This window comes from Clupea harengus, chromosome 8 (assembly GCF_900700415.2).
Source record: "Clupea harengus chromosome 8, Ch_v2.0.2, whole genome shotgun sequence".
Classification (NCBI taxonomy): Eukaryota; Metazoa; Chordata; class Actinopteri; order Clupeiformes; family Clupeidae; genus Clupea; species Clupea harengus.
Genome location: NC_045159.1, coordinates 1,283,082 through 1,307,567, shown reverse-complemented (window position 1 = coordinate 1,307,567; position 24,486 = coordinate 1,283,082). Strand labels below are relative to the sequence as shown.

At 44.3% G+C, this 24,486-nt stretch overlaps 1 protein-coding gene across 3 annotated transcripts; it reads left to right on the top strand.

Annotated features, from left to right (window-relative positions):
• Positions 1–8: 8 nt before the first annotated feature.
• On the top strand, positions 9–24,382 carry brwd3 (bromodomain and WD repeat domain containing 3). Of its 3 annotated transcripts, none has more exons than XM_031571418.2 (40): positions 9–583; positions 713–771; positions 881–910; positions 1,100–1,159; positions 1,814–1,964; positions 6,351–6,446; positions 6,682–6,842; positions 9,225–9,446; positions 9,654–9,754; positions 9,895–9,965; positions 10,829–10,929; positions 11,059–11,099; positions 11,203–11,307; positions 11,739–11,892; positions 12,022–12,156; positions 12,266–12,394; positions 12,518–12,743; positions 13,610–13,747; positions 14,015–14,195; positions 15,560–15,653; positions 15,776–15,943; positions 16,123–16,199; positions 16,383–16,596; positions 17,008–17,106; positions 17,280–17,387; positions 17,513–17,637; positions 18,045–18,127; positions 18,224–18,335; positions 18,511–18,572; positions 18,662–18,817; positions 19,022–19,142; positions 19,433–19,558; positions 20,003–20,075; positions 20,204–20,248; positions 20,451–20,573; positions 20,695–20,847; positions 20,970–21,118; positions 21,233–21,312; positions 21,402–21,545; positions 21,796–24,382. In XM_031571418.2, the coding sequence occupies exons 1-40, from the start codon at positions 550–552 to the stop codon at positions 22,578–22,580; spliced, it is 5,292 nt and encodes a 1,763-aa protein (XP_031427278.1). In that variant the 5' UTR covers positions 9–549; the 3' UTR covers positions 22,581–24,382. The 3 variants fall into 3 exon arrangements, with proteins under 3 accessions (XP_031427278.1, XP_031427279.1, XP_031427277.1); XM_031571419.2 differs by having other exon boundaries at positions 16,120–16,199; positions 20,454–20,573; XM_031571417.2 differs by having other exon boundaries at positions 16,120–16,199.
• The last annotated feature ends 104 nt before the right edge of the window (positions 24,383–24,486 follow it).

Genomic DNA, 24,486 nt, shown 5'->3' with positions numbered 1-24,486 from the left:
GATCTGAACACAATTGAATGGGTATATAAATATGTTTAGCACAACTTGGGATACTGAGGCAGCAAAGTAGAAAAAAAGCCTGGGTTTAAAATGGTCCAGATGAGTGAAAAGTAGCCTATTACCATAAATCAAAAAAAAAAAAGAGTTAAATTAACTACTGTAAGCAATCTCACATTATTTCCCCTGTTCCCAAACACGCACAACTATGACATTCTCCAACAGATTCAGACTTCTAATATGTTCGAGTCTTAGTTTATGGCACAAGGTTGTTCCCTATCCCGCAGTAGAGGGGTGTTCACCTGGTTGACCTCACGCTTTGCAGCTTTAACTTATTCTCTAGCGGTTTAGCGTGGTAGGCCTACTGCAGACCGTGAATCCTCGACGGTCGAGGGAGGGCGCTAACAAATAAAGGCAGTCAGCGCAGCTTGCGCGAGGCTCTGAGGAAAGGGCCGAACGCTGGGAACAATTAAAGAGATTCAATTGAATTCAACAATTCAGGAGATTACAACCAACTACCAGTAAACCTCACTCCAGTCTAATGACATAACCATGGCAGCCGAACAATGTTCGCAACTTGAAGCCGGTGGGTGTTGTGTTTGTGTATTTCACTTGAACGTTGACATAATACTTTCAGCAGTTAGCTACAGGAGCTAAGCTAGGCTAGGCTAATGCTAAAACTGAATGGCTTGATAATGCGTCCTTCTGTTTTCAGAATTGTATTACCTGATCGCCAGATTTCTCCATTCGGGACCGTGCAAAAAATCTGCAAGGGTAGGTTGAGTATTTTAAACACGGTGTGACAACGCAGACTTTAGCGTAAACGAAGTGTGGTTTAACTGTTTATTATAGCTAGCTAACCCGCTGTGTGTGTGCATTTCAGATCCTGGTGGAGGAACTGGAAGAGTATGAGGTAAGCTGCGCTTCCTTGCTAGTACATTAGCTAGCTTTATTCTCGCGTTTCATGTGCGCGATATCTGCTGCTTTTCGGCTTTATTGGTGTGTAATATCTAAGCGACAGCTATTAAATTGTGTTAAGAGGGAATATACATGGTATGAGAACCCGACTCTTGCGTTTACCACGCGGCGCTTTTCTCTCCAGTTGGTCCCGAAACGGTGGAGTTGGGATGGGAAACAATATAAGCGAAACTTCGATGACTGGGTGAGTGTAATAACTTTATCGCATCATTGACTGACAAATTCTTACTGTAACTTTTGTTATGAATCATACCGTTTTGATTTTTGCGGTACGGTATGTTGTTTTGAGGCTGATGTCTATTGCTCGGCCATAACGCCATGAGTCATAAACACGACAGATTTTGTGAAAGGTTAAAACTTAAGCAATGTCTTTATAATTAAAAATATTTGGTTTGAAATGTTCCCTTATTGTGTGCGGGCTCAAGAGGCGGGGTTAAATGAGGGCAAACAGAACAAGGAGGGACTGGTGATCGTAGGCGTCACTCAAAGGACCCAACCAATCAAACACCAGTTACTATTTGAGTGAGACTAGGATAAGGCGAAATTTGACTCTGATTGGTCCTTGGTCCTGTGTGTGTGTGTGCGCGCGTGCGCGCGGGCGTGCGTATGTTTGTTTGTGTGCGTGCGTGCGTGCGCGTGTGTGTGAGTGAGACAGAAGGGGGTGGCAGAGGGCGATCGAATGCAACGTGAAGATAAATTGTGAGACCTGATGCAAGTTTTGTACTTGTTCTTTTAAAATTGTACCATAACAAAAAATAGTTACTAAACTGAGTTAGAAGTATTCCTGTAGTTTCAGAAACTATATCCATCAATAATTGTGTTTTTTGTGTATTTACAGGTGGCACTGAACCAGCATATCCCTGCAGATTATCTGCTGCGCGTGTGTAAACAGGTGGGACCACTGATTGACCAGCATGTTCCACCAAGTGTTCCTGGAGTCTGCACCTTACTGGGCACTGGAAAACAATCTCTTCTCCGCACCACAAAAGGTAAGGCGTCAGGCCTGCCAGCAATTTAGTTGCTATCAGAAGTTGAAAATCTTTCAAACATTTTAGCTGTTGAGGGGATTTAGGGTGTGCTCTTCAGGTGTTTATCCCAGCTAGTAACCAACTATGTAGGTGTCAAAAACTATGTCAGCCACCTGTTTCCACCGGAATCCCGGAGAGGTAAAACTAAATTAAACTGCGTTTAGACAGTGTCTGAGAGTCTCTGCCCACCCCTTCTGTTCCAATCAAAAGAAAATGTTTCACACTCTTTATCCCCTGTGAATATGTGGTACCTCTAATCTATGTAGTCTAATTTATGTGAGACGGTGCGCCAGCAACATGAACAGAGATCCAAGTTGTGCTTGGTACATTACGCTTGGTACAACGCTGCTAGTGTTGATTTTCTATACGCATTATCGTTACTGAACATTTCAAATGGCACCACTACTCTTGTGTTCACAGCCATTCAACATGTGCTATAAATAAGGTGGTTTAGTAGCATGGTGGACTTAATATGCCTACAGTTAGGATACAGTAAAGGTGCCGTTATGCTTCTACGACTGCGTTACTGCGTGGTCACGCAGTTGCTTCGACGGACTCGTGGACATTTATAGTTCTCCGTCGGTTGGTGGGTGTCGGAAAGCAATTAAAAAAAAAAAGATGGCAGACCAAACTCCATACATGGTCGTATTTGTACATAAAAGTTGTTTGTTTGACCTTTTTTTGCTTAGTTACTGAGAAATGGACACTGTGCAATGTAAGAATCCTGTTATTGTAACTGAAAAATACGTCTGAGGGGATTTGCGAGGTGTCTGAGCCAGCTGTCTAATGTTAGCATGCTACTACCCACAAGGTAAACAGCGATAGGTTGGCACAATCACAGCCCTGCTGTCTGCGTGCAGTTGCGTCGCCTCGTCGGATAGTTAAGAAATTTGGGAGGTGCAGGCAAGCTGCGGAGAGGGGGTTCGCACCGACGCAAGGGGCTCTTTCGTGTCTGCGTATAAGGCAGACCATAAATTAGGCTTAAGGGTGATCTCCACCAGGTAGGTTTCATTGTTAGAGTTTCACACCTGTTGGACAGGGTTTCATTCTACATAAGCTGTCAGCAGCACCGTTCTCTATGTAGAAAAATTCCCTGGTGCAGAGTGTTTTTGCCACCAAGTCTTAAAGTGGCATTATGCAGTAATTGTACTTTAGGGTTTTACCTTAAAATAACAGCTTAAAAAAAATTGGGGCGCTACAATGACTTTTAATACGGAGAATCGCTTCCGTGCCATTGCCATACCAGGGTCCGTAGGCATATTACTGCGTTATGTAGGTTTGCCTCAAGCCGCCCGGTTTCTACTGTCTGCCGAACTAGTAAGTAGCTTATTTGTGGTCTTGCTTTGTCTTGTGTTGCACTTGGTTGATGTTTGACTGTGTTAGGACAGTTGTTGACTAACTAGTTTGTCATAGTGTCTAAGTAAGCACATTTCAAGAGGTTTCGCTAGTTTTAGCCGCTAGCATCTCGTTAGCGATTAGCAATTCTTTCGTTATGCTGCTTTAAGGCAGTCAGGAAGAGGCAGCCGTGTTGAGGCTTTCTCTATTCAGGCTTGTGGTGAGAGGGTGGGATTCTGAGGAGTCAGGGTTGGGGGAGCTACCCTAGCACAAATGGCCTTGTCTTGCACCTGTACCTTTTTTGAGGCCATCTGATGTCATGACACAGGTCAGCTGAACTGCCCCTGTGTAAGCACTAACTGATTAATAGGCATGAAATTCATGACATGTCATAAAGAGAAGTGGTGTATACTGGCCCTTACATTTTGAACTTTCACTGTTTTGTACAGTCTCTAACCCTGAAGTCTATCTTACAACTTCAGAGATAGGAGGGAGATGTGCAGGCACACCACACTGTATAGATAGTCATTGAAGAAAATCATCATTTCAAACATGGATTTATTTGGCTTGTTGTCCATAGATCGACACCAGAGGCCGATACAAGAAAAGATGCACGTTGATAAAAACCGATTCAGTGCGATTCGATGCAGTTCAATAATTGAAAACACTGAGTTGTGAGGAAACAATGGACTGTGTTCTTAATTGAACGCGCTCTCTCATGCACCTGAACTTGCATACAGAAACGCCCCTTATAAGGGCATGCTATTGCAACGTGTGCACACTCCACAGGCAACGCGAAAGCAAGTTCAGAGACTGATCAAAATCATTTCAAAGCAAGCACCGGTGGAGGTACTGTTACAGAATGTAGATATGTCCATTCTATTCCACTATGGCTATATCCACGCGATTGAGTTTAGAGGTTATTTATTTACTGCCATTTCCAGTGTTCATATAGTGCTTTTATTTATGTTAGGACATCACGATCTCGGAATCATGACTATAAATGTTAAACATAATTGTTAATGATACAAATATTCTCCTATTTATTATTATTATAATTATTTAAATCCGAGGATGTCTGTAGAATCACACAATCAACAACGATGTATCTTCCTTGGCTGAAGTAGCTAGCATAGGCCATAGAAATGAATAGCGTAGCTAGCATAGCATTGGCTGTTGAAATGAATGGGAGTTGTAATCTGTCATTCTCTCCAGGTCTTGGCGTTATTTGTGAGAATACAGCCTGATTGGCCAAAGCCCACATAGCATAAACCAATGACAGGCTGTCATTGTTCTGAGATCAAATGCAACAGGTCAGCCAGTGTTTTGTGTTTTGCGTAGCAAAAAACGGAGAGACAAACGCTTGTGAACCGGCAAAGACCGGTTTATGCCATTTTAATACCGATACGGGACTTCTCGCATCGATGTAGTCGTATCTTACACGCTAAAAAACGGATATCGATACGTATCGTGTTTTTTTTACACCCCTAGTGATTATCCAAGAGGCAAAATGGATTCATTGTTAGCACTCGAGTCTGCTCAAGAGGAGCGAGAGTAACGTTGTCACCACAAATAGGGGCTATCGGCTTGAAGAGTTTAGTCATATACATTTCATAATGCCATATAGGATTTCAAAAGAATCATTTCACTAGCTCCTGAACCTTATATAATGTATAACGCCATAAATGTATACATTTTCAAAATTATTCAATTTCTAAAGTGAAAATTTTAGGTTTCTTTTCCGACATGTTGGTTCAAACTGTACTCGCACCAAATGCATGTTGAGAGGTCATAACCCACAGGTCTGGCTCATCCTATCGAATGAGTACATGCAGCAGGTGATTCATTTGGAACACTTGATCATTGTGCTAGAGATTGGAATAACAGAGCTGATGGCTCAAAAGAACGGCTCACTGGCCTTTTTTCTTTGTTTTTAGGGGCGGGAGTTTATCTGCGAAATGATCACTAGGATAATGACAGGGTAAGATTTGGATCAAATTCAAGCTTAGACATCCCACCAATCTAATTCCTAATTCCATCTCGTAGTATGTGTGGAGTAGGTTTAGCAGACAGGAGGATGAAGTGTGCGCTTCGGCTGCGTTCACACTACGTCCTTTCCGCAGGATTATACGGAAATAATGTGGAAACCACTGTGAAACAATCAGAAAACAACATTTTATTTCTCTCATTCACTGCTTCGTTCTTGCTAACGCCACTCCCTCTTCATTCGCCACCCGCTCTACCTTGCTCGACCACCTCCCTCTCTCTCTCTCTCTCTCTCTCTCTCTCTCTCTCTCTCTCTCTCTCTCTCTCTCTCTCTCGTTGAGCTGAGGAGGTGGGGCCAACTTTGAATGTGTGTTTACAAACAGCAACCAACAAATGCTACTCATTCTGCCTTTAAGGAACCTAGCACGGCATCTTCCTCTTGTGACTGGCTGGTTCTCACTGTTCACGTAAAGGGGAGTGGAGTGGATTTAGGGCAGGTAGTGACATTTGGCCATAACGATAAAAAGAACAGCCCTATAGTGTGACACTGTCCCCTTCGTTCGTACCAAAAAGCCTTTTTTTAATTTTTTATAAATCGGATAGTTTGGGAACGTAACATCACTACATTGTGCGACTGCTAAATGGGTGATGATCATCATTTGTTCGTAGCACTCATCGCTGTTTGGCTGTGCATGTACAAGATATGTTTAGTAAGTGTTTAAGGCTTAGAGGTTGACTAGAAAAACACAGACCTTTTATCCCCCCACGAAACCCATCCAAGAAGGTGGCAGGAGAGGTGTGAATACACAACATATCATTTTCTGTTTCGGCATCAAAATGCCTCTGAGTGTTCGACATGTGACTTGTAATGTGTCACAGTTGATCACCAGTTTTAGATGTCATTAGATGTCAGCCAGGCATATGCATGCATTCATAATGCATTTATCATTTTCTCCCTCTCTCTCTCCCTCCCTCCCTCCATCCCCTCTGTCTACATCTCTCTCTCTCTCTCTCTCTCTGAAACAGATTGTAACACGGTATGGAGCAGTTCCACGGTGGCGGCTCTACACAGGGGACGGCCACCAGAACCTCCAGTCAGTGTGGAGAGGCCGCCCAACATCGGTAAGCTTTTCCCATGGAGCACCTGTATCCATAGCAATGAGAAAGACCTCCGACCCTCACATCTGCTCAGGGATTATGATCCAATTTCTCTTGCATGTATACACAATACCTTGACTGCTTTGTTGTAAGAGAACTAGAGCAGACATTATGTATCAGATTTATTTCAGTTACCCAGTTAAAAAAAAAAAAGTCCCTCCTGGGGTTCCATAGCACTAATTGCACTCTCTTTATCTAGCATCTATCATGGGTGCTCGCCAGACTGCAGGCGTTGCTCGTTTTGGGCACGCCTTCCCTGTCTCGACCTATCAGCACATGAAGATGCACCGGCGAATTCTGGGTCATCTCTCCTCAGTTTATTGTGTGACGTTTGATCGCACTGGACGACGCATCTTCACTGTAAGGAGTTTGTTTATGTCAGTGTGTGTGTGTGTGTGTGTCAAATCTAGTCAAGTTTTATTCATTAAGTCTGATAATCGTATAAAGGAACAAAAAATTCAGTTCACTATACTGTTGTTTCGGGTAAATATTCAAAGTAACAGTTGTAAACCACAAACTCAAGCGTAAGATATTTAAAAAAAGCTTATTGTGATGCTGGAAAGATATTGTGAAACCTGTCAAGGTAAATATAAGTCTGCTAATGATTTTAGTAATGCCTTGTTTAACGTCTCAGGTATTATACACACAGTGATTGTGTTCCACAAGTGCAGACCTGCCAACCTGCACGCATTTTGTGTACCAACCACGCAATTCTTAGTCAAAATACGCAGGTACGAAATGCCAGCTGAAACTACGCAAAAAAAAATCAATCGATACAAACCTATACCGTACATTTATTTAAACTACATCCCTCAGATTGGACAAGATGCTACGACCTTGTGCCTGTGGTTCTGTGACCCTCCCCGACCCGAAATAGTACTCTCCCTTACTCAACATCCACTGATACTACTACACTGCTACTTTATTATCCACCGAGGCGTAATGCATTGCTGAGGTACAATGGGAAGTGGGGGAGTAATAATCAAGCACATAAATGTGACCGTAATGTTAGCATATACAACGTTAAAACATGTGTTCGGTAACTTAACGAGATGATTCATTTCAAGGGGTATATCCTTCAGATACATTTGTATAAAACGCTAGCCGTAGTAGCTAGCATACGATGTGATTAGCCTGGTTACGAGACGGCTACTGTGTGAATAACTGATGGAGTAGGCTAATTTAGCTGCAGTTAACGTTAACTCAAACGCCACGGAGACTGTTCTAACTTTGAAACGCTCTGTTGGGGCAAAGTGACCATTGCAAAGGTGTTTGACTACAGACTGCTAACGTAGCAAATAATTCCTACTATTGCAGCCAGTCAACCGACCAGCCTTGCAGGTATAAAATAATCATGACGTCAGATGACGCTTTTCAGTCTCGTTACCAAAAACAAGACCCAATACAGAGCAACCCTGAGCAGGTGAGCATGGCTGCAAAAGGGACTGTCTGTCACATGGAAGGCTTCAGTGATGCTCTGCTCAAAAATGCCAAGTCGCCAAGCTATGAGGCAAAGCAGTCAAGAGCAAGTGCCACTGGAAGTAGATAGATGGATACTTTAATAGGAGCTTTAATATATATATATATATTATCACGATATTTAAAATATTTAATCACGATTAATCGCATTTATGTCATAGTTAACTCAAAATTAATCGCGATTAATCGCAAATTTTTATCTATTCTAAATGTCCCTTCGTTTATTTATTTTTTCCATCATTTAATTTTTATTTGAATGCCCTTATCAACATGGAAAAGTTGATTGGCTTGCTTTATGCAAATGTTTTATTTTATTGAAAACCAATATTGCCAAACAGGGCGGTACAAAATAAAATTATAAAGTGCACATTTCAGGTAAACAAGGACTCAGCCTAGAGTGCAGTTAAACCATGGCTTAATATTTTCTTTTTTTCAAGTTTGCTGGGAACATAGCAGTCAGGCCTCTTATTTCAGAAACATTGAACCGTAACAGTTAGGTTACCAATAAAAGGTAAGCCTACTACTTCTTTGCTTTCAGCCAGCTGCCTGATGACATTTTCAGACAACAGTGAAGCTCGCTTCTTTTGCACAACACAACTTTTAAAAGTAAACTTTCCATTCAGAAGCTTTTTATCATCCATTTCGCGGTATCGCGCTCACCATTCACTCAAACCGTAACGTTCGCCTACTACACAGTTTGCGAGGCCAAAAAGAATGTTTATCTAAATACAAAATTAATTTAAAAAAATTCGCGTTAATCTCGCGATAAAAAAATTGACGGGGTTAAAATGGGTTTGCGTTAACGCCGTTAATAACGCGTTAAACTGACAGCACTAATATATATATATATATATATATATATATTCTTTAGAAGTGCTAAATGATGCAAAATGTAAAGATCTCTTTTCATTTATGGAATTCTTGTCAAGAAAATATGATTGTATTGTTTTCTTCGCCGCTGATTTATTATGTTGAATAACTGGATGATATGGCGGTGATTGGGGAATTGACCGTATACAAAGCCTAACTGAGCCAAACTGAAACTCCCCTGGTACTCAAAAACTTTCTTTAAGGTTGGCAGGTTTGCAAGTGGCTACTCAAGTTTTTGAGGGAGGATTGCAGTAGTTAGTGTTGTTGTCATGAAAGTTTAGTGCTAGTTTTATTTCTCCTTGAGCCTGGTGTGCTCCTTGAATGAGGATGAAAGGAAGTGCGTATGGTGGAGGACAGAGAGGACTGATACAGGCTGCTTCTTGCTCTGTTCAGGGTTCTGACGACTGTCTGGTGAAGATCTGGGCGACAGACGACGGCCGTCTCCTAGCAACTCTCCGTGGCCACGCGGCGGAAATTTCGGACATGACGGTCAACCACGAGAACACTCTCATTGCCTCAGCCAGCTGTGACAAAATCATCCGCGTGTGGTGTCTGAGGACCTGCGCTCCCATCACCGTCCTCCAGGGCCACGCCGCCTCCATCACATCCATACAGGTCTCCACTGCCAATGAATGCTTTATGTTTACATTTGAAAAGGGTGTGCGTTGTCTTCAATTTATGGGGCGAAGAAAATGGAAAATAAAGCAGTAATGGAAACTGTTTGTTTTTTTAACCAAACGTCATCCCCAAGCACTGCACAGAGCATGACGTCCTTTTGTTACATACTCGTCACATCTCTGCTTCTCTCTCTACCACATCCAGTTCTCCCCGGCAGTCACAGGCTCTGCTCGAGTGCTGGCCTCCACCGGTGCGGATGGCATGGTGTGTTTCTGGCAGTGGAACGCCCTCACCATGAAGTTCAAGTGAGTGCGATTCTGCATGGAATTTGAATTGTGCTGCATCAGCTCTTGGTATCTGTGTGTAGTGTGTGTGTGTGTGTGTGTGGGGGAAGCTTGAGAGTGGATGATAATGTTCTCTCACTGCTGGTGTGTGTGTTGTGTAGTGACCGTCCAGTGAAGTTCATTGAGCGTTCACGCCCAGGTGTCCAGATCTCTTGCTGTTCCTTCAGTTGCGGTAAGTGTGGCTGGTCTGTCCTACTCCTCCTTAGACACGCACTAACACGCGCGCGCTTGCTTATTGTCTTACTCACCGCTCAGTGGGGGGAAGGATTGTGAAACTACTACCTTACTAAAAAAAGAGCAAAGCTGAAGGCTGAAAGCAGCTAGGCCTAATTTCTAGTTTCCCATTCGAGGTGCTACAGAGCTTGCATGCTTTTCATATAGAATTGGCTATATGAGATTGCAACTGTTAAAGTAACACTATGCAACAATTTGACACATTTTATGGTGTTATAGGCAACTAGTTTTGGTACCATCCTCAAATTCATTTTTGAAGCATATGGTGATGTGAAGGACAGATAAACACCTGTGTCTTTCCCACTAGCCATCCAAGATATGCCCTATGTAGTTCTGTGTAACGGGCTGGAACCCCCTGCAAAAATGAAAGAGAAGCATTCACACGCATGACATTGCCAGCTATACTGCCAAAATACATCAGTTAGTGTGTTTGCAAGGTTTTTGCATTACTAGTTTTGGAACAGAACTCCGTATTGCTGCTTTAACATAAAACTATATAACAGTGGAATTAGACCAACACAATGGTTATGTGATCCTTCAATAATACAGTGTACAATGTACAGTCTTACATGGATGACCTGTGACATGGCCAGCTAGCTGGGAACTTTGAGATGCATATGGGCAGGATCATAGTTAGATGGTTAGCGATCAGTCAAGCCATGTTGCAACAGGTCAGCCCCCCTAGTTTCATTGCTACAACAGCTTGAGTATTTCATTTCAGTGTCCATACATGTTTTTAGTGTTCAATGAGCTGATGCATTGACTTGTTCTTATCTCTCTTATCCTCATTTTGATTGACAGGTGGGATGTTCCTGGCCACGGGGAGCACAGATCATGTGATCAGAGTGTACTACTTAGGCTCTGAAACACCCATGAAGCTCTCTGAGCTAGATGCTCACACGGTGAGACTGCACAGCCAGTTAGGATGAATTTAGAGACGGAGGAGAATTTGAGTTATATGGTTTCTATGACAATGAGGGAAGAAGTTCCATCTCTCTCATCATTCAACTCCATCTGTTTTGTCTTTTCAGGATAAAGTCCTCGCCGTGCAGTTCTGCAACAACAGCGATGGGTATGTTTAGAATTTCTGTCAGACTGAGCACCCTGTAGGCTAGCCATAGTCACAGCAGTGAGTGGTACTGAGTGATTTCCCTCTGATTTCTCTGCGTTGCCAGCCTTAGGTTTGTGAGTGGTAGCCGTGATGGCACAGCTCGGATCTGGCAGTACCAGCAGCAGGAGTGGAAGAGCATCTGCTTGGACATGAGTGCCCGTCTGCCAGGGTGAGAGACTGTCCCGTCACATCGAAAAGTCCTTTTTGTTGATTTGTGCACATATTTATATTGTTGTTCACACACATGCATTCAATTAACCTTGGAGCAGACTTGAGTGATTGGTTGGAGTATTTTGGCTTTTGTGAAGATGATGGGTTTACATTTTGCATGGCTAGGTAGACCGGTTGCATGAGTAAGCCTGAGTGAGATTAAATGAAACTATCTGGGTTAAGCTTGATCAGGTTAAATATAAAACAGTCAAGTGAAGCATAAAATCACCTATGTGCATTTGGATTAGGATATATAAGCAAAGGCAGATCCCAAAAACAACAGGTTAATGTATCCTGATCTATGTATGAGGAGGAAAAAAGAAACGGTTCATAAATGGAAGCCTTGCCTAAATCCAGAGGTCTTTGTCATTGTTTGCGTGTCTTAAACAGGAGTACAGTGGTGTCAGGAGAGGACAAGACGACCAAACTGGTTGTTACAATGGTTGCCTGGGACCGCAGTGACCGAATGGTTGTCACTGCTGTTTCTAACTGCCTGCTGAAAGTGTGGAATTCCAACAGTGGCCAACTGCTACACGTGTTGTCGGTAAGTGTGTATGGGTGAGGCGGGGTGGTTATTTAAACTACTGTTAAATGAAAGGGTCTACGCTAGAAGGTTTTCCAATCTTTGGTTATTTGTTGGGTTGTTGGGTCTGACTGGCTCACTTCTTCGCAGGGTCATGATGACGAGGTGTTTGTGTTGGAAGCCCACCCGTTCGACTGGCGGATCATGCTCTCTGCTGGGCACGATGGGAACATCTTTGTCTGGGACCTCAGCAGAGGAACCAAGATCCGAAACTTCTTTAACATGGTACAGTGCTTGAGTTTTTACACGCACCTCACAGGAGTGGGACAATACAATCTGCAGGGCGAACACAAGGTGTAACATTTCTCTCCCCCTCTCACTTCTGTTCTTTCAGATTGAGGGACAAGGCCATGGTGCTGTCTTTGACTGCAAGTTCTCAGCTGATGGTCAACACTTTGCCTGCACAGATTCTCACGGTCACGTGCTCATATTTGGTTTCGGATGCAGTAGGCCGTATGAGAAGGTGAGAGACTATTGCATGCTGATTGATATGAGTGTGTAATTCTCTTTTTATGTTTAAACATCTTGTATTGTGTACCTTGAGCTGAAAGCACCATGATGGACGTCATCTCTCTGTCTCCACCAGATTCCCGACCAGATGTTTTTCCACACGGATTTCCGTCCGCTGATCCGGGACACGAATAACTACGTGTTAGATGAGCAGACCCAGCAGGCCCCTCACCTCATGCCCCCCCCCTTCCTGGTGGATGTCGACGGGAACCCCCACCCCACCCTCTTCCAGAGGCTGGTCCCGGGAAGAGAAAACTGCAAAGAGGAGCAGCTCGTCCCCCAGCTGGGCTACATGGCTAACGGTAAGCCAGTCTCTCAGCACCTGCTACCGGATGTCTGCAGACTTCTGTGGTGGATTTGTCTGCGCTACGTGGTGGAATGGCTTGCTTTAAAGAGCACCACCAGCACTTGTGTGGTTTACCAGCTTTTCTGCTGCCTCTATGAACTTGTGTGTTTCGTGTACTATAAGCGCAGTCAACTAGTTAACAATACAACGAATGGCTTACTGTTGCAGTATACGTCCAACTAATGCATTTACATCACCTCATGTAACTCCAAGTTAAAGTTCTTGGAGCCTTGGGTCTTGTATCTAAATAATAAAGTGACTCAACATTAGCACAACCAGGGTTAAATCTATTATGGAGGAAAAGCTGATGTTACCTTGATGTTTGTTGTGTAGATAACGGGTTGAAAAAAACCTAGGATCTCACCTCCTGAAGTGTGTAGGATGATTCTGCTTTGAAAGAACCATTTCGGTGACAAATTGGTTGGTGTTTACAGGTTTTGGTATTTCCCAAATGTATAGAAATTCTCACCATTTGCAGGCAGCGTAGAAGAATGGAGTGATGCGTTGCTAATGTTCATACAGTCCGGTTCCAGCCATGGCACAGGCTCTAACTGCCACTCCGGACTGGATTGCCCAGTATGCAAAAATTGGTTGAATGGCTCACTGCAATCTATGCGTGACAGTGACATACAAACATAGTCAGTATGTACACAAACAGTTTAATTGACAAAGTTGTATCTGTTAAATACTGCTCAGGCTAGATAAGGCATTGTTGTTTATGAACACAGTGGTTAGATATGAGAAGTAAGTTCACCAGGATGTTTCTAAAGGTTTTTGCTCCTGTTAAGTAAGCTCTGCATGTCCACTGTCCTGTGTGCCCAGGTGATGGGGAGGTGGTTGAACAGGTGATTGGCCAGCAGACGTCAGAGGAGGAGCAGGAGGAGAGTCCCCTGGATGACCTGATCAGACAGCTGCAGCAGCAGCAGGACGGCCAGCCCAACCCCGCCCAAATGCTGGAAGGTGAGGGGGGGGGGGGGGGGGAGGGCGGCGTATTGAATACATCTTTTTTTTTTTTTTTTTTTTTTTTTGCATTTTGTGTACAACTTTGACAATTGCTGTTTGTAATCATGATTATTTTGGCTGATCCTAATCCTCGTGCACAGAGCAGACTTGTCATCTCCCCATTCAACAAGACCATTTCAAGTCGCTGCAGACTTTTCGTTGTGAGAGAATTCCCGTTTGGCTGCATCAGACATCTTCTCAGCTAATACATGATGTGGTTTGCAGGTGCTGAGGGTGGAGAGGGTCTCCCATCGCCCCCCAATGTGGGACTCCGGCGGAGCGGGCAGGTGGAGGGCGTGCGGCAGATGCACCTCAACGCCCCCCGCAGTCAGATGGCCACCGAGAGAGACCTGCTGGCCTGGAGCAGGAGGGTGATGGTCAGCGAGGTCCCAACCAGCGTGCTCAGGTAAGGGTGGCTTTAGAGTGAAAGGGGGTGCCCAGTCTGCTCAGGTAAGGGTGGCTTTAGAGCGAAAGGGGGTGCCCAGTCTGGTCTCGTCTGTGTGGCTGTAGGCTTTTGAAGCAGGAGCTCAGCTGACTCTACCCATTTAAATGAGTTATTTCAAGGCATCATGGGATTAGTAATATATAGGTAGTTATACATTAGTTGGTTAAAACAAAACTGAAAATAAAATAAATAGTTTCAGGCACACCATTGCTAGTAATTTAAGCAACCACATGTGTTTAGTAGGGGTGGGAAAAAAAATCGATTTTTCGATTTCTCTCGATTCTCTCTAGAACGATTCTGTCTCGATTCAGAAAAGTTCATAATCGATTTTTTAATAAAAAAAAAAAATTATTAAAATTTTAAAATTAAATTTTTTTTTTTTTTTTTTTTTTTTTTTTACACATTCATTTTGTGTTGAAATGCAAGCTGCATCGATTATTGCATTGTTCATTGAAAGTCATAATTGTGACAAGGGAAAGCTTTTTCTCTAATAAAAAAATAGAGAAGCTAATTCATCTGTTGATTTTCTTTATTTATCAAACACAAAGTAGGAAGTGATTTGAGACTCTGAGTAGCAAACTCAGATTTTTTAAAAATCGACATGCATCGATAATCGTTTTATCGGTTTAGAATTGATAATCGATAATCGGTTTAGAATCGATAATCGGTGTAGAATCGATAATCGGTTTAGAATCGAATCGTTGACCACTGAATCGGAATCGAATCGAATCGTGAGGTGCCAAGAGATTCCCACCCCTAGTGTTTAGCCTTACAACCAGATTTAAAAGAATATTGCAGCTAAGAATATGGGGAACACCTGGTATTAACACCTACCACACCTATGGCTCCAGAGTGGCATAATGTTAAAAGCGTGCCAAGATCATCAAGCAAGTATGAGTAAACAGCACAGATCTGTCAAGTTATGTCGAAGATGAAATGACTGACCAACACCCAAGTCCCTGCTCTTCCCATCTCCCTCTGAGTTGGAGAGAGTATTGTCCTCACATGAGTCTTAGTTCATCAGTTACCAGGGGAAAAAATTACTCTTATAATGAAGGACTCTCCCCCTATCTCCTCCATGAGTATTTAGATGGGAGGGACTGTAAACGACAAGGAGGGAAGGTGTTGGACATTTGTTTCATGTGACTTATATCAAATGTGTACAAGCCACGCAATTTAATGGCACGTAAACAAATGACCTTGGTCCTTCTGATCACAGTTTTACAGTGATGCTCTAGACATTATAGAGTACATCAGTCACTTGATAATGATGTGTCCCTCTGTATGTGGTTGGCTGATGTCTGTGTGTGTGTCTTGTGTTTCAGGGGGATGGCGCAGAGCAGGCACGCCAAAGGAGAGTGCGAGCGCACCTTATACCACATGGAGAATAGGAGGAAACCTGTACAGAGTGCCACACGAGTGAGTCAGACTGTTAGCTATGCTGCTAATCAACTGCACTGAGTGTGACATCCACCCCCAACAGCCCAGGTGCGTGTGACCTGACCTGCGTGTGTGTGTGTGTGTGTGTGTGTGTGTTCCAGGCGGAGCCAGAGTACATGTCGTTGCGCTCGCTACGGAGGACCCAGCGCAAGAAGAAGCAGGAGCAGCGGCACTCCTACCAAACCCGCTCCGCACGGGAGCGCCGTGCACTACGCCGCAGCTCCGTCCTCGGATCACCGCACGGGTCCGACTCGGACAGCGAGGCAGAGGTAAAGCAACAAAAGTTTTAAAGAAATTGTTTTTGTTTTCTCACAATCATAATTCTGTGAAAATACTGCAAAATCACACATTGCTGACTGCAACCTGACTGCAAAGTACAGCAGTTATGATCTGGTTTTGCATGAGCGTGTGTTGGTTTAAATGTGTATGTGTGTGTGTGTTGAAGCAGATGGAAGAGGAGCAGGTGGATGCCAGTGATGCTTCGTCAGATGGAGAAGCTCGTTGGAAGAGTGACAGCAGCTCCAGGTCTGTTGGTTTACAGTCAAAGACATGACCTCCTCAGCCAAGCATGCTGCCTCATTGCCCTTAATGAGTGAACTGATTTTTGTGATCGATTTGCTGATTAGTTGTATCTGGTGTGAGGATCAATAATAATAATTGAAGCTCAATTCACTGTTTGGGTTTTTTTGTCCTCCACCCTATCTACAGTGACTCGTCAAGCGAGTACTCTGATTGGACAGCTGATGCGGGGATCAACCTCCAGCCTCCGAAGCGGTCCACCAGGCGGCTGGTTCGTGCCCCAGAAAGCAGCAGCTCCGAGAATGAAGCAGATGCTCAGGGCGAGGGTGAAGAGGAGGAGGAGGAGAAGAAGAAAAAGAAAGAGGCGGAAAAGAAGAAGAAACAAAAACAACCTAAACAAAAGGTCTGTCTTCCTGTCTTCCATGATTAATGAAATCAAGGCAGTATCAATAAAGTAGTAATATATATATATATATGTATATATTTTTAATGATGTGTATATCAGTATCATAATGTATCTACTTCCACATTGTATGGCATGAAATAAATTATTAAAAATAGCTGTTATAAAGGCCTGTTGGCTGTTTACCAAAACACCCAAAAGCAATCCAGTGCCTTCCTGACACTGAACACACTGTGCTGATTATTGGTGTCTAATGTTGAGACGTGTGTGTGTGTGTGTGTGTGTGTGTGTGTGTGTGTGTGTGTGTGTGTGTGTGTGTGTGTGTGTGTGTGTGTGTGTGTGTGTGTGTGTGTGTGTGTGTGTGTGTGTGTGTGTGTGTGTGTGTGTGTGTGTGTGTGTGTGTGTGTTCAGCCCGGGTCTGGCAGTTCAGCTGCGGAGTGGACCCCTCCATCCTGGATCACAGACACCATGCCCCGCCGCCTGCCTTTCGTGCCTCAGATGGGAGATGAGGTACAGAGTTCAAACCCCGAGAGCGTAGATTCACCTGAGGTGTAGGAGGCAGCCGTCTGAGTTCCTGTGCAGAGGTCAAAAATACATGCTCTTGATTTGACTACCACAGGCATCTGAATCTCTTTTCTTTTTTTTTTTCTCTCTCTCTCTCTCTCTCTCACCTGTCCTTGTAGCTCATCTACTTCCGTCAAGGTCACGAGGCGTACGTACGTGCAGTACGTAGGGCCAAAGCCTACAACATCAACCATCTGAAGCAGCCGTGGAACAAACTGGATCTCAGGGTAAAATGGCCACCTCTGGCAAACTGACCTCTACCTATCTACCTATTATTACCTACACTGCGCATTCTTTTCATGCATTAATGATGTCCCCTCTTGCTTGCTTTATTGCGGTGTTCCTGTTGCAGGATCAAGAGGTGGTGAAGGTGATTGGTATTAAATATGAGGTGGGCCCGCCCACTCTCTGCTGCCTGAAACTGGCCTTCCTCGACGCACTCTCAGGGAAGATGACTAACGAGTCCTTCATTCTAAAGTGAGATTCTGCGTACACACACACACACACACACACACACACACACACACAAGTACAACAAAGGCTTGTGACATCCTGGGCCTTTCTTGAGAAACATTGAGAACAGCAGGTGTGAGGGTCACCTCACTAATCGTCTTACTTAAAGAGACAGTATGCAACAATTTTCCACTTTTCTAGTAACTAGTGCTGGGATCGTGTTCCAAGTCATTTCCATGGTAACTAGTCATGTGCAGAACCGATAAACACACCTGCAGTTCTAGGCCATGCAATATGCAGTTCTGTGGTCTGGGTAAAAAAAACAAAAGCTTTCACAGCGCCACATAGCCAACTTTATCACCAAAAGGCATGAGTTGGCATGCTAGCGAGACCTCCGCAGGTTCACTGAGCTCTCCGTTTGTGTCCTGCAGGTATCATGACATGCCTGATGTCATTGACTTTTTGGTGCTACAGCAGTTTTACAACGAGGCAAAAGAACGCAACTGGCAGCCTGGTAAGTTAGTTTGCCATAAACTCTGAAGCTATTGTGCCTCTTCATCCCAATGCATGTGTTGTTATTCAGAGGCCTTCCTGTTGTGTGTATGAGCAGAGTCCAGGTTCCGGAGCATCATAGACGACGCGTGGTGGTTTGGGTCGGTGGAAAGCCATCAGCCGCTCGAACCAGAGTACCCGGATAGCCTTTTCCAGTGCTATGACATCAGGTATGCTTGTGTGGTGGGTTATCTGTGCTGAATGTGGTGGTGTTCTGTTTACATTTTATTTATTTTTAGTCCAGAAACGATAGCGGTTAATCATTACAGTGTAATGTCCAGTATAAAGTATATCTGTGGTACCTAAGTTGAATTTCAGAATGATAATACAGAATGTGTTCAATAGGTGGGACAATGGAGAGACGGAGAAAATGAGTCCGTGGGATCTGGAGCCGATCCCTGAAGAAGGTAACGCAGAGTACAGTGAGCTTCACCATATGGGCCTTTTGATATCGAAAAGCCTCGTAAGTGACCAGATGTTCTCTTTGCCGGTCTAGCGGAGATCCCCGAGGATTTTGGAGATTGTGTCCAAGTGACGGAGGCGGAGTTTCAGTCTCTCCTGTACAAGCCCCAGGAAGGAGAGTGGGCGGCACAAACGCGCGATGAGGACTGTGAGCGGGTGATCCAAGCCATCGACCAGCTGCTCTCTTTGGGTATGGGGGGCACACAGCATCACAGGCCTAGACAACAGCACGATGGGGAAAACCCGTAGGGATCCACATTACTCACATTTGACTGAACTCAAAGCAAACATCACTCGCCCTAGTTTGCCTTTAAAACCTGCAACCCATTGAGGCGGCGATACGTTAATAGGCCTGACTTGTCTTTTTAACACGCATTTGCTTGGCTGCCTACAGATGTGGCGAAGGAGTTCAAAAGCCCTGTGGATCTGAGGGATTACCCACTCTACTGCTCCGTGGTGTCCTACCCTACTGACCTCAGCACTATTCGACAGCGCCTCCGGAACCGCTTCTACAGGTAGCGCTCGCTCGCTCGCTCGCTCTGGCTCCAGAGCCTTCTGCCGAGAGCTCAGTTTTCACTGGGATTTATAAACAGACAAAGTGAATGTATGGATGTAATGTCTGGTTCTACCAGGCTAAGGCTTTCTCACACAGCCAAGGCAGAGTCATTATGCACTATTTTTCCAAAGCTTCTTGACCCACTACCCTGTATATTTGTCTCAGCGTCATGCAAGAAATGTCCTCCTCCATGTCTAAGAACTTTTTGTATTGTGGTCACATTCGAGTAAACCTCTGCTGTCTGTGTAGGAGAATTTCTGCTCTCATGTGGGAAGTGCGTTACATCGAGCACAACGCGCGCATCTTCAACGAGCCACAGAGTCCCATCGTCACTGCCGCCAAGGCAGTCACTGACGTGCTGCTGCGCTTCATCGGGTACAAACCACCAGAAGCTTTCTCTCTCACTCACTCACTCTCTCACTCACACTCTCTCACTCTCTCACTCTCACTCACTCTCACCCCTAATGTTAGTTTGCATTCGGCCCATCAAATACAAATGCACAATTCTCTTTACCCTCTTTTAAGGGCCGTCCACACTGCCAACGATAAGAAAAGCCTCACAGAAATAGAATTTATGTTTTAATGCGATGCCTTTCACACAGTTGCTCTGAAACTGATGACCCACGGTATCGTCCTTCATGTCGTTATTATTATTATTATTATTATTATTATTATTATACTCGAGGTGTGGACGTTGCTGCTTTTATGAGCTTGAGCGACATTTAAAAACTATCATTCTAGTTATCATCGGCAGTGTAGACGGGTCTTTGAGTGGCTCATGGTAATAACACTGTAGAGTTGTACATGTTTGTCTTCCAGGGATCAGAGCTGTGTAGACATAGTAGAGCTTCACCACAGGTTGAAGACAGAGCTCAGCAGTGTTGAAGATGAGGTAAGCGCTTCTGTTTAGAGGAGCATTATGCAGCCTGAGAAATAAAGTGATTTTTGTCTTTCATCTTTTTGGTGCTGAACAGCTTCCCTCAGTTGCCCATTTTGAGTGTGTGTTTGTTTGTGTCATAGAATGATGTTGACTCCGACACCCCAGGGACATCAACTGGTCAGCAAGTGAGTGACTCGTGAGAATATTGGTTTTTGTATGATCGTGAAGGCTAATGTAGGGTTTATTTTTTTAAAGTCTGAATTTATGCATAGGCTATGGATCAAGCCCCAAGGGCTGAACATGAATAGCCAAAATAGCCCAATGGACTATATGGGTATATGTGGGATATGGGATATGCGTCGGTGTTCATGTGTTTCTGGTCCTTAGAAGCGAGGGGTAGTGCTGGACATCAATGCGTGGAAGGTACCCTGTAAAGATCTCCTGCGCAGGATGATTGACAGCCCCGATTCCGAGCCGTTCCGACAGCCCGTTGACCTCTTTGAGTATCCGGTAACTCCCATTCCTCCTAATATTTCTGTAGTTCACACATAGATTGTAGGTGTTGGTAGCATGGCTATATAAATGACATGAATACTCAGTGGTCTAAATGTCATTTTTTCCATGCTTGCAGGATTATCGGGGTATTATTGACACTCCAATGGATTTAGGAACCGTGTTAGAGACACTATCTGGAGAAAACTATGAAAATCCTTCAGAGTTTGCCAAAGACATCCGTCTGATTTTCAGTAATTCCAAGGCATACACTCCAAACAAAAAGTCAAGGGTGAGTCTTTCTTTGAAAGAGAAATCCTGACGTTTGCCTTGTAAGATCATATTCCAAGTGGTTTCATTAGTGATCCCAAGAGTTAGAGGTGATCAGTCACATTGTTTTCTGACATTTCACAGATTTTCAGTATGACTCTGAGTCTGTCCGCATTCTTCGAGAGGCAGATCATCGCCATAATCTCAGATTTTAAATCTGCAGTACAAAGCCAAAGGAGGACTCACCAGAGAATGAACAACAGCAAAAGGTTACAGGACTCTCCACCAGTCAGGTATGCTGACTGAATATTTTGTATTTATTAAAAGATTCCTTGTTCGCAAAATGCAGTTGGTTAATATATGTATGTCAATTCATATTAACTTCATATGAACTTATTCCTTCTTAGCCCCAAAGGGAAAAACAAGTCCGGGAAGAAACCAAAAACCCAGCAGAGATCCAGAAGCCGCACACGCAAAGTTTCACAAGGTATGAGCTGTCTGTTACCATCCAGCCCAACCCAGTGTCCTTTTTGTTATGTCTCTGAGTCTTTATCTAAGACACAAATGTCTCCACAGCTTCAGAATCCCAAGAAATTACAGTGGATGAAGACAGTCAACCCTCAACTTCAACTTCATCTTCCTCCTCATCATCCTCCTCCTCAGGGCAACTAGGAGCCAACAGATTAATGCGCAGCCGAGCTTTACCTTCCAAAACCTCTGGTATATAAACTTCTGCATACATAGACATGACACACGCATTTTTTTTTTAAATTAAAAATATTATGACATTTAAACAGTTTACCAGCACAGTGCCATGTTGTTCTGGCATACCCATTTCTGTATCATTACAGTAGTACAAAAGTATATTGAGTGGCACTGGAAGTACTTGGTTCTGTGATGTATCTGCTGAGCCTATCAATGCGTCAATGGGTGGTCATTAATGTTTGTGTGTGTGTCTTGTGTTTTCCAGAACTATGTAATGGGCCAACAGTCAACGGCAGCCGTCAGTCACACAGACGAGGCACTTCGCGCACCGCCACAAAAGAAATGCCTGCATCTGTAAGTTCGTCGTCATCTTCCTCGTCATCATCGTCTTCCTCCTCTTCGTCATCTTCGTCCTCTTCCTCCTCATCAGAGAGCGGAGACAGCGACGTGGAGGTGGGGCAGTTCTTGGATGGCGGCGACCACGACTACAGTAAAGCGCCATGCCTTTCCCATAGGGACAAGGGTAAGGTAGCCACCGTCGCTAAGAGAAAACTGAAGGGAGGCGAAGCAGAGGGCCAGGCGAAAAGACTGCGGAGAGATGAAAAGGTCGAGCCGCCAGAAGAGGAGGAGGAGGAGGAGGAGGAAGAGGAGGAGGAAGTGGAAGTGGAGGAGGAAGTGGAGGTTGAGGAACAGTCCGAAGAGGAGGAATTGGAGGAGGAGGAGGAGCAGGAAGAAGAGGAAGAGGAGAGAGACGAGGAAGAGGAGAAGGAAGACGACGACGAGGAGGAGGGGGAAGAGGGCGAGGAGGGGGAGCAGAGAGGAGAGGCACCGCCACGGACGGCTGCAGGCCTGAGGTCAAGCCAGCGAGCAGCGAAACTGGCCCGGGTCAACACGCGTAACCAGGGCCGACGGACTGTCCTGTACAACGACGAATCTGAAGAGGAGGGGGCCGCGGCAGACCCGCTCAACCTGGGCATGTCCCGGTCAGGCCGCGTGCGGCGCATGACGGAGCGGGCCCGGGTCAGTCACCTCATGGGCTGGACGCACTGACCTCAGGAGCTCAGTGCCCCGGCCCTCCCATCAGACTCACTCAAACCAATACTGCAGGGATTTTGACTTTTATCATTTTTATTATGTTTTAAAAGATTTTGTATAGTTTATTTTTTTATTGTAATTTTTTATTTTTTTTTATTTTGATTTGTTTAGGAGTGTATGTTTACGAACAGTGGTGCGCTTTCTATCTCTCCATCTCTTTCTCCCCTCCTCTTCCTCTCCCCTCCACTTCTCTCTCTCTCTCTCTGTTCTTTTACTCTTTATCTCTCTTTCAAATCCCTCTCTCTCTCCTCCCCTCCTATCTTTTTCTCTTCACGTCTGTTTGTCTGTGTGCGTGTCGTACTTCCAAGGAAGCCTCTTGGTAACAATCTTTCCAATAATCAACCACCTCAGCCTTACTCTGCTCCAGGGCCTTAAATGATCTCACTCGCATTACATCCCCTCTCCTCAGCTCTTCCTCCTCTCCCTGTCCCTCACAGACACTGGCTAGCTGTGGAGACCCAACATGGTGCTGTTCCATTCACTCTCAAATCAATACAGTACATTAACTTTCACCGTACAGTTTGAGAGCCCCTCATGTGGAGATGGTGCTGCTTTCTTTTCCCCTCCACTGGACAGTCTGTTCTCCGAGTCCTTGATGAAAGACCCCCTCTTGCCCTGTAGTCACCAGGGGCTTGTACATCTTCGAGGTACCTAATAGGAGATGGGTAGGCGCATGTGCTAAGGGCTGCAGTCTGCTGGTTTGCCTCTGGCTTGGTTTGGAGCTGTAAACTAATGGGGAGCGCTGCCCCAATCTCTCTGTCTCTTCTCTCTTTCTCTCTCTTTCCACACACCATACTGAAGACTGTTTTGAGACCACCACAAAAATATTTATATTTTTTACACTGTTTTATGATGGACTTTGCGGTTGCTTCCTAATAGTAGTACACATTTTGCACATGGTAAGAAATGTCTTAAGGCAGCTGATCGGTGGATGCGTGGATGCGTGGGATTCCATCGACCAGCTTCGTGCTTCCTCATTGGTCGAGATTCATCTGTTCAACCACAAGCCATCTGAAGAGCAAAGACTTTCTGACGGTGATCAACTATAGCCTGTTTAGCTGGGAGCTTTACTTTCTGCCTCCAGCGATTCCAAGAACAATCATCTATGGTGCCAATCTCTGGACTCTGGTGTGATTTTTGATCTGAACTGTAGCCTGATTGGTAGTGTGCAGTGGGTTGATTGGGTAGACATTTTCTTGTGTTTTTTTTTTGTTCCTCTGTGGTCTTGATTAAGGCCTCACACCAGATGCACAGAACCTGCTCTGAAGAGAGGATGAAGGGTTGAACTGTTCTGGTATTGTAGCAAGTGTCGCCTCGAGCAGATAACGGGTTTTTACTAATGTCATCTCTTTACACACGTGTCTTTCATATGTCTCTTAAATGTACACTCTCCAAGCGCCTGTCTTGATTTTGTACGTTGCAAATGATCTATTTCCATCAGCTCCTCCCGAGTTTTCACATTACCTCCTCTCTTCCTCCATGGGTGGGAGGCTTGGGACTCCACCAAATGTCAATCCATTCAAATGGAGCACAAATGTATGAACATCCAATCAGCATTAATGTGAAATTTACGTTTCCAGTCTCTTTTTCAGGGACTCTGTGTTAATAGACTGAGTGGTACAAGAGCCACTGTTAATATGATGATGATGATGATGATGTTTTATAGGTGTAATAAGCTCATGTGACTTGTCTTTTTTTTTTTCTACACAGTTTTGGTTGTGTTTTTATTTTGATTAAAGTATACAAGAATAACTTTACATTTTCATGTCACCTCTACATATTTTCTGTCAGAAAAGGGGGTGAAATATCCAGCATCTATTGTAACGATTTGTAATTTGTTTGAAATGGACACATTAAGTAA